The 9843-nt window shown below is 38.4% G+C and overlaps 1 protein-coding gene across 1 annotated transcript; it reads left to right on the top strand.

Annotated features, from left to right (window-relative positions):
- The first annotated feature begins 335 nt into the window (after nt 1–335).
- Nucleotides 336–8089, top strand: PRPF38B (pre-mRNA processing factor 38B). Its single transcript, XM_007123077.4, has 6 exons — nt 336–889; nt 3734–3802; nt 4082–4233; nt 4314–4374; nt 6412–6635; nt 6883–8089. The coding sequence occupies exons 1-6, from the start codon at nt 614–616 to the stop codon at nt 7733–7735; spliced, it is 1635 nt and encodes a 544-aa protein (XP_007123139.1). The 5' UTR covers nt 336–613; the 3' UTR covers nt 7736–8089.
- Nucleotides 8090–9843: the final 1754 nt, after the last annotated feature.

Here is a 9843-nt window from a genome sequence, read left to right as displayed (position 1 = left end):
ATTCGGTTTCTCCACAGGAGTCAAGAGTCACGAATTTGCAAGCACACAGCCATGCGAACGCCTTCCTGCTCGGCTTCCGACAGGAGAAACCGGGGCCGCAGTCCAAACATTAAAACATACAAATTGGACCTAAAAGCCCACCCTGGCCCCCAAATACCGAGCACAAACGTCGTAAAAGTTATGCAGCTGAGGCCAGCGCCGCAACCACACCATGCACTGAACGCACGGAACTAGGAAGAGGAATCGCCAGCCCACCTGGGCGTCTCTGATTGGCCACCGGCTAAGCTTGGAACTCTGGGGCGTGTGGCGTCACATCCGCCGGGGCCGCCATCTTGTTCCCAGGGGCAGTTGGCGGAAGAGATCGCGCTCCCAGGCCGACGGCTAGCTTTCTGCTTGGAGTTCTCGCGGCCCGCGATTCGGCCTCTGCTCTCGACCCGGGGTCCATTCGTCGGTGTCCCGGTTGCCCTCCCTCACCCGGCTGGGGCACAGCGAGGAGGCCCCATCTTCCGAAGGCGTTCCATGGAGTAGGGTCCCGGACCGTTGTCCCGAGGAGTGAGATTGAGCTTGGCCCCCTCCCCCTCCCTTCTCCCTCCCTCCTTCCTTCCGCCGCAACATGGCTAACAACAGCCCCGCGCTGACAGGCAACTCGCAGCCGCAGCACCAGGCGGCCGCAGCCGCGGCCCAGCAGCAGCAGCAGTGCGGCGGCGGTGGCGCCACCAAGCCTGCAGTCTCGGGCAAGCAGGGCAATGTGCTGCCGCTGTGGGGCAACGAAAAGACTATGAATCTCAACCCCATGATCTTGACCAATATCCTGTCGTCGCCTTACTTCAAAGTGCAGCTCTACGAGCTCAAGACCTACCACGAGGTGGTGGACGAGATCTACTTTAAGGTACGAAGCGTCTGGACCTGGGAGGTGGGGACTAAGTTCCGAGGAGGGGGTACGGAGGAAACGGGCGGAGGCGGCCCCCGAGGTCTGATCATTTGTAGGTGGGGGAGGGTTGGGCGGAGGGGGAAGCTGTGGCCAGTAGTCCGCCAGGGAGGGTTCAAACTGGGGCCGCCCTCTCATTTCCTTTTCAGATTTTTAGGGCCGGGAGAGCCCGCCGCCATTGATTTCTCCTCCCCCAATCTCCAGCCCGCCCCTGGGGGGGGGAGTTGGACGGGAGGAGTGGGGGAGAGGAGAAACGAGTAACTGAAGTCTCTCCAGTTTACAGCTTTAAATTTATTTATTTTGACGTGGATCTACTCCACGTCAAACTTGTTGGTGCTTCTCCAGCTCACCCCGGGCCAGGGCGTGTATTGACTTCAGTGTTGGCCTCGTGTTGTTGGTATTCACTATCCGATCCGACAGGGAAGTGGTCAGTGTGTTTGTCGGGTGGGGTGGGAGGGTTGAGGGTGGAGAGGTACAAGTGGAAAAAGATGTACCGAAGGCCTGGAAATTTTCGCAGCAGGAAGTCAGGAGTAAGTGGTCTCAGTCACCTGTGCTTTGGGCTTATTTAGAATTATCTGGGCCCTGGGCTTCTGCGGCAGGGTCGGTGCTGGCTTGGCTGTGCTGGGGAGCTCACCTGGCGCCTCCTCACTGCACTCTTGTCTCAGTTCTTGTTTCGTTAGCAGGATTGACTCAGTCTTGCAGCGAGGCTCGGAGCAGCCCAGGGTCGCAGGTAGAGGTATGCATTATTAATCATGCTCAATCGCCATAAATGCATTTCCCTGGTTAAATGAACGGCTAATTAGATTTTTTTTTTTTTTTTTTTTTTTTTTGGCCATTGGTTTTGGTCTTTTCCTCACGAATTTGGTGGGTTTTCTCCACTTACCTGCAAATTATGTAGTTTAAAAAATATATTCCAGGCCTCCTAAGGTAAATTTATATTTTAAAGGATATTAATAAGTCTTAACAATCTTTAAATACTTAAACTAGGACATCTGTTATAAACAATCCGTTTTGCCTGTATTGACTCTTAAAAACACTTGACAGACCACATAAAATATTTTCCGTGACCTGAATATATCTGTAGAGGTGTTAAGGAAATTTTCTTCATTTGCTTTCAGGTTTTGTTTTGTCCACCTTTTCCCCAATTAAGGCCTACTGAGGGATTTTGAGATATTAGTTACTTTTGATAGAATATCTTATTTTGAGAATACAGTTCAACTTTGGGTATATAAAGTAAACTGAAATTTTGGTGTTCTCTTACAAGAGTATTGTAAGTGATTTTAATACTGTGAACTAGTTTTTTTTAAAGGTAAGGCCTTTTTCAGAATGGATACAATATGGCGAATATTTAACCCTTAGCTTTATTTATGTAGTAAACTTCAATCAGTTGAATATAGGGTTCCTGCTCTTTTTGTGGCAGGTTCTGTTTAATAACGTAGGCAGGTGTTAATGCGATAGAGGAAAAGCTTGTTTTCAGATTTCACATACTGTGATTTGAAACACTTAAGATTCTACTACAAATTACTTAAATTTAGTTATAAAACTAAAGACTCGGGTTTTGTTGTCCATATCAAATAATCATTGAAATACGTAGGCTTCCAATTTTGTAACTCGATTTTGTATGGCATCCACCCCTTTGGTTTAGCCTTTAAGGAATTGAAACATCTTTTTTTTTACAGCAAGCTGGGGGAAGAAGATGAAACAGTAAAGCAGTGCAGTAGTCCACTGAACAAAATAGTGTAGTGCTTACATTTAAATGCATGCTTTTCTGTCTGAAGCCACTGAAAAAGACTATGGCGTGTAATCATGGGTGGGTGGAAATAAGGTTTTAGAAATACATAATGAACGAACAGGATTTCATTTTTGTTGTTTCAAGTTGAGAAACAAATATGGATCTTACCTTTCTAAAATACCTTTGTCATATCTGTTGTAGAGCTAATATTCTTTCTTTGCTGTTTTTAGGTGAAGTATGTGGTTTTTATAGGGTGCCCCACCTTAGCAAAGACCTGTATTTTTGAGTATACTCAAGTCACAGTTACTCAGTTTTTGATACAGTTTATATTCTGGGAAAGAATTGAATTAGTTCCTATGATTAGGCTGAAAATAAAGTGTACAGTTACAACAATGACATATGTGTAGGTATGGCCTTTGTAACTTCATCTTCAGTCAGGAATGAACATAATGCCTGATTGTGGTTTTAAAAAAAAATGTGTGAATAAAGTTCCATAATTTTGCCTCAGAAGTAATTTCTGTTACTGTTTTAGCATGCTTTCAAGTTTCTTCCTTATTTTATAATGTGGAATTTTAAATCACCATAAAATTGAAATATAAAGCTTATTTGAAAGGTTTTTTTGGAATAAATGCTTAAACTTTGTTAATATTTTTTGCTTTAAGTTGGAGCATTAAATCCATTTTAAAATGAGAATTATTTTTTAAGAAATTCATAATAAAATACAAAATTGATTATTATCAATTTTTGTTTTTTTACAAGTGTATGAGACTAGACATTTCCTGTCTCCACATGTATCTGCTCTCTACACAGCTATTTTAATGGGGTTTCTGCTGTAAACCTGTTGAGGTTTTGTTAAACCCTAGTAGCTTTATTGATGCTATTTAAATAAGCAGTTTGCAAAGATGGTTTACATACTTAATGTGTGTAAACAAAATATATACATCATGTCAAAATACCCAACTTCCAGACTTTTAGAAGAGCTGCTCTATTATGGATTGGGGTTTACTCGAATCATACTGTTTAAAAAAATTCGAAGTATGAATGTTTGTTGTGTTTCTCTTTTCTATTTTCAGGTCACACATGTTGAACCATGGGAGAAGGGAAGCAGGAAAACAGCTGGCCAAACAGGGATGTGCGGAGGGGTAAGTAGAAGTACGTGCATTTTTCAGTTTTTCTGTGTCTGATAACTAAGTTTATGTTCAGAAAACTGAACGTCTTTCAGTTTCATACCAAATTACAATTAGTTTGTGATTTTTAAAAATCTAAATTCAAGTGTTCGTGGGGTTAGAAAAACATTTTTTTGTGCTCTGTTTTCAGTTCTGGATTATATCTTGTTATTAATACCTAACAGGATTAATCAATTGGTTTTAAGTATCTTTGTTAATTATTTTACAACTCTTTCTTTATTCCTTTCCTTAAAGGTTCGAGGTGTTGGGACAGGAGGAATTGTTTCTACAGCTTTTTGCCTGTTATACAAATTATTTACTCTGAAGTTAACTCGCAAGCAAGTGATGGGTCTTATAACACACACAGACTCTCCATATATTAGAGCCCTTGGATTTATGTATATAAGGTGAGCCTGCATTTCTCTACATTTTCAATAAATATCTCATTTTAATTGACCTAAGCCTAATCACTCTTTCATAATTCTAGGTACACACAGCCCCCTACAGATCTATGGGATTGGTTTGAATCCTTCCTTGATGATGAAGAGGTATGTCAACAAGGGTAATAGTTTTCTTCTGATTACTCTCATTTTTTAATAATCTTTTATATATTGGTGGTTTAACATCTTCCAGAATTTTCTGTGCTTAAATTTATTTCACTCACATACTTTTGGAATTAATGTCCTGTTACTAGGATTGGGGTGGATTTTATATGTCTTAGGTTAAACTTCTTAAGTTTGATGTTCACATTTCAAAATTGTTTAGATGTATTTTGGTAACTATTAAAAATTTTCTCTTCCTAATTGTGTTCTGTGTATTGTACTGATCTTGACTTGTACAGTTGATAGTGAGTTTTTTAAATTGGCCGTGCTCAAGATTGAGAGATGGTAAGACATGCACATAGATATATTATTGTTTTTTTTTTTCTGGAACTTTTCAGTTCTTTACCCTGTAACTTTTTCCAAACATTAATACTCCCACTTGCATAGGAATGCAGAATTGAGGAGCTGGGTGGAACTTAAATAGGCTGAGGGTTTAGACGACTTGTTTGAGGTGATCAAAATAATTCAATTCCAGCTTTCTAACTCTTTTATACTATACATTTTTATAAAGTTAGAAGGAAACCTTCTCTTTAATAGTTTAGAATTTTTTAAAATTATGAAACTAGCTTGCCATTCAAGCTTAATAAGGTTGAGCTTGTTACATATGTTCAGAAAGTTACACTGGAAAACATTACTGTGTCAGATTTAAATCATACATGTATTAAGTCCAAGATCTCAAAAGGATCTTAACAATGAGCACTGTTGTCCACATATCAATCCCCACCACTACTTTATGTTTTAAGGTTCATAAAGTAAACTGAGTGGTGTTTTAGTCGACCTGTTTAAAACGTTTATCCAAAGAATTGGTTGAATTAAAGGATAGTTCTAATGGAAATCTTTCGAGTGTGTTTTTATTATTACATGCATAGCTTAAAAAAATCTCAGGTAGACATGGAGAATTTTTCTCTGCATTTTTTTGGCTTATTTACGAGCTGTTTAACATCTCAGAAGAGGCCAAAAGTGTGTTAGGTGATAAAGCACAATCTATAAAGTTTTTTTCTTTTTAGATGAGACTTTGCAGGCTGAGGCACTTTTCCCTTCTATATTTAAAAAGCATGTCCCGCTTCATAATTGGTATTAGGCTTGTTTCTGAATGCTTTTGTTTAATCTGTTTTTTATTGTGTTTACAAACCTGAGGCTCTCTGTTTAAGCTAACTTATTGTTTTCTTCCTTAGATATCTGCAGCGATTATATTTGGAAATACTGTATATCTGAACACTTAAATGTGTGTGAGTGCAAGCAGTTTTACCTTTAGCTCTTGTTTTCCTGTTTAGATAACAAATCTCACTTTCCTTGTGTGCTTGCACTATAGGTTTGGGACTGACAATAGCTGACTAACATGTCCTGAGCTGTGAGAGGGCATAGCAAGAAGGCCTTCATGCGGTAATGACCCTTTTCAGAGACAATGGTCATCATGGATTATGCGTTTCCAATTATTTGTTCATTTATTTATTTTCTACATAACTCTAAATTAGAAACCTCACTGCTTCATGGCAGTTGGTTTGCTATTGCTTCCAGTTTTATTAGGGCTTCATTTTATATTAGAGCTGTTAAAAGATAATCTTCAGACAGGAATTGTTTGAAGTAGTTCATATGTAGCTAGGTTACACTGTTAGGAATGATGTGTGCAAACGTGTCCACAGAAATAAAGTATATATTTAGTAGGTATGTGGAATGTAAATTGTTGATAGATCCAAATAGTTTAGTAATGTAGGGGGGTGTTTCATATTCTTGTTAACTGAGTGAAGTCACTTCTCTTTTTGTCCATGAGGCTGCAGGGTTTGTTCTCACCTGCATGCACACACTAAGCCCAGATATTTCTCTGTATCATTCATTACCAGATTAGAAAGGTACACAAATTGAAATTTTTCTGTTAGAATTTTTTTGTATTTGAGATTCCAAAGATGGTTATATTTTTATAGTACTCTTGTGTTTATTGAGATAATATTTTTGACGGCCAGGGTATCTTTTGTGTTTCTGTAGGACCTAGATGTGAAGGCTGGTGGAGGCTGTGTAATGACCATTGGAGAAATGCTACGGTCTTTTCTCACAAAACTGGAGTGGTTTTCTACCTTGTTTCCAAGAATTCCGGTTCCAGTTCAGAAGAATATCGATCAACAGATTAAAACCCGACCAAGAAAAATCAAGAAAGATGGAAAGGAAAGCGCTGAGGAAGTAGACAGACATGTTGAACGCAGGCGTTCAAGGTGATGTAACTCTTGAGTTACACTTATTTTTAAAATATGCTTTACACAAAGGTTCTATTTGTCACCTTTTCCCCACTTTCTGCCCTTCAGGGCATTTTCAACAAAATTATGCATCTGTAAATGAGAAAAGGCAGATGTTTTGCTTTAATTATTCTTGACATGTAACACTGATGGAATTTAAATTTTTATGGTATGTTTTATTCATGCAAGTTTTTTTCTCTCCCTCCCCCACTTTCCTAAATATTAGGTCTCCAAGGAGATCACTGAGTCCACGGAGGTCCCCAAGAAGATCCAGAAGTAGAAGCCATCATCGGGAAGGCCATGGGTCTTCTAGTTTTGACCGAGAATTAGAAAGAGAGAAAGAACGCCAGCGACTAGAGCGTGAAGCCAAAGAAAGGGAAAAAGAAAGGCGAAGATCCCGAAGTATCGATCGGGGGCTGGAACGCAGGCATAGCAGGAGTAGGGAAAGACATAGAAGCCGTAGTCGAAGTCGTGATAGGAAAGGGGATAGAAGGGACAGGGATCGGGAAAGAGAGAAAGAAAATGAGAGAGGTAGAAGACGAGATCGTGACTATGATAAGGAAAGAGGTAATGACCGAGAAAAGGAGAGGTCAAGAGAACGGTCCAAGGAACGGAGAAGTAGGGGTGAGGTAGAAGAAAAGAAATATAAAGAAGACAAAGATGATAGGCGGCATAGAGATGACAAAAAAGATTCCAAGAAAGAGAAAAAACATAGTAGAAGTAGAAGCAGAGAAAGAAAACATAGAAGTAGGAGTAGAAGTAGAAATGCAGGGAAACGAAGTAGAAGTAGGAGCAAAGAGAAATCAAGTAAACATAAAAATGAAAGTAAAGAAAAATCAAATAAACGGAGTAGAAGTGGCAGTCAAGGAAGAACTGACAGTGTTGAAAAATCAAGAAAACGGGAACATAGCCCCAGCAAAGAAAAATCTAGGAAGCGTAGCAGAAGCAAAGAACGTTCCCACAAACGAGATCACAGTGATAGTAAGGACCAGTCTGACAAACATGATCGCCGAAGGAGCCAAAGTATAGAACCAGAGAGCCAAGAAAAACAACATAAAAACAAAGAGGAAACTGTGTGAAAATTTTTTGTAAAAGTGGATCACATTGAATCCTATAAATGTTGGGTTAAATCTGCTTTTTTTTTTCCTCCCAAGTTGAGTTTGTGCAGTAGTTACACACTCTTCAAGCTCCCTGTAGGCTGCATTTTCATTTCCTCTTTTGTGTAGGGAAGTGCCTTTGTAATCCCATTTATTGCATTCATGTTTTCACCCAACTGTTGAGTTTGATACATGATGCACAGATTGTTCTTGCATTTTATTGTTTGTTTTTGAGATGTACAGTCTGTACATATGTCCTGAAAATGTTTTAATTCCATTGGCATGGTTGCCATGTTGGTTAAATTTGTATAAGGCAATAAAATGCCACTAATTCTATTTTTGTTTTGTAGGTGTGGGATTATGGTTTGTGTACTGAAGTTAGCATGACTGTGCTTTTCGTAATAGAATGCTAAAAACTATGAAAATGGATCTTGGATGTCTATTATAGGAGAATATCGTGCTTTCAGTGTACATGAAGGCAGCAGTTGTAGGATTAACATTCTTGTCCACTGTATATTATCTTGGAAGGCTCTTGTTAATGTGTTAAACCTAATATTCTCCACAGTTAACTTTAGAGAGAATTTAGGAGAAGTTAGTTTCTGATGCAGAGGTTTCAATTAGGCTGTGATTTGATCAAAAGTCCTTTTAGCATTCTACCTCAAAGGGACACTATTAGTATGCCTAAAATTTATTCACTTAGTTTTCCTTTTTTATTTGAAAAAATACATGACATGTAATCTTTTTCTTGAATTTTTCAGAGTTTAAAGTACTATATAAAAGGAGAAATTAATGTCTAAAGTCTAGCATTCTTGCAGCAACCCTAAACTAACGTGAAATTGGGAGAGGGTGGGGCAGATGAGTAGAGAAATAGATGTAAGCCTCAAGCTTCCAGAGCATTTTTATAAATGGAAAATACTTAAATTATGAAACAGCTTGATATAGTGTCCTTTTTTTAAATTCAAAACTTTTTTTTATTGATAATGAAGATTGCTGTTTGAGTTTTTAAACTTAATCTAGAACAGAGAAGTATTAAAAGTAATGCTATGCTGCATTATTTAAGATAATCAGCAAATTATTTGATAGATTGTTCTTATGACTTGTATTCTGATTACAGAGAAGGATCATGAGTGTGGAATAAATACTGGATTAAATCCTTTATCCTGGGTGTTGGCTTTCCCCCATTTGTTAACATTTATAAGGTATTTTTACTGTGGAAATAGAATGTTAGTAGAGTCACACTTTGTGTAGAGGGATATCTTAGTGCCCAGATGACAAGTGAATTTTAAATGTGTAGATAGAATTGGATGTATGTGATAGCCAGTAATCCTTACTACAGTTCTTAATGGCAGTTCCCTTTGTCCTTGGGTGTTATGTGTGTCACTAGGTTGTTCTTTGGATTGGATGATTACTTAGTTTCACATCAGAGGTCCTTATTGAGGGACTTTGCACTTGGATTACATATTAGAATCATTTAAAATTTGGACTTGAAGGAACTCTTAAAAGATAACATCCATTTCATTTTAGAACAGAGAAATAGAGGTCCAAAGTGATTTGTTTAGTCATTGCTAGGACTAAAAGTGGGTCTTCCTCGCAGTGTATACCATATTAACATTTTTTTTTATCTCACTGTTCGTATTGGCCAACTGATGGGCACCCAGAAGCCACCTTGCAAAAAGTGTTAAATGGAACAAAGGAGTACATTTGGAAAAGTCCTTCATATGTGGGCTTAACATTTGTACCTACCTAACTCCAGAAAAATCTCATTAAATGAAGGAATTCTTCTATGTAAACGCTATGTTTTTTCTTTTAAGAGTAGACTATTCAGTCATCTTTTAAACTGAGCATCAAGTGAATTAACACTACACATGTAGAAATTAGAAACTGTTCCTGAGTGATGAAAGCCAATAGATTTATCTTTGAAAATTTTAGCATACCTAAATGGATGGTGCTACTCCTTTGAATATAGTTCTACCTGAAATATAATTAGTTCAGTGGTGTGTTTTGGTAAAAAGTGGAAACTATTTTAAATAGAAGCGAAAATATCACACAGCATTTGATTTCCTATGATTTTTTTTTTTTTTTTTTTTTTT

The sequence above is a fragment of the Physeter macrocephalus genome, chromosome 4 (assembly GCF_002837175.3).
Source record: "Physeter macrocephalus isolate SW-GA chromosome 4, ASM283717v5, whole genome shotgun sequence".
Taxonomy (NCBI): Eukaryota; Metazoa; Chordata; class Mammalia; order Artiodactyla; family Physeteridae; genus Physeter; species Physeter macrocephalus.
The sequence above is the reverse complement of the archived record's forward strand: the minus strand, read 5'-3'. Positions and strand labels throughout refer to the sequence as shown.

Bases quoted from the DNA above. Each gene is read 5' to 3' on its own strand.
- PRPF38B (XM_007123077.4), top strand. From the start codon at position 614: ATGGCTAACAACAGCCCCGCGCTGACAGGCAACTCGCAGCCGCAGCAC. The intron at 4,234-4,313 runs GTGAGCCTGCAT...TCATAATTCTAG, and splicing joins CTTGGATTTATGTATATAAG to GTACACACAGCCCCCTACAG. The intron at 4,375-6,411 runs GTATGTCAACAA...GTGTTTCTGTAG, and splicing joins CCTTCCTTGATGATGAAGAG to GACCTAGATGTGAAGGCTGG.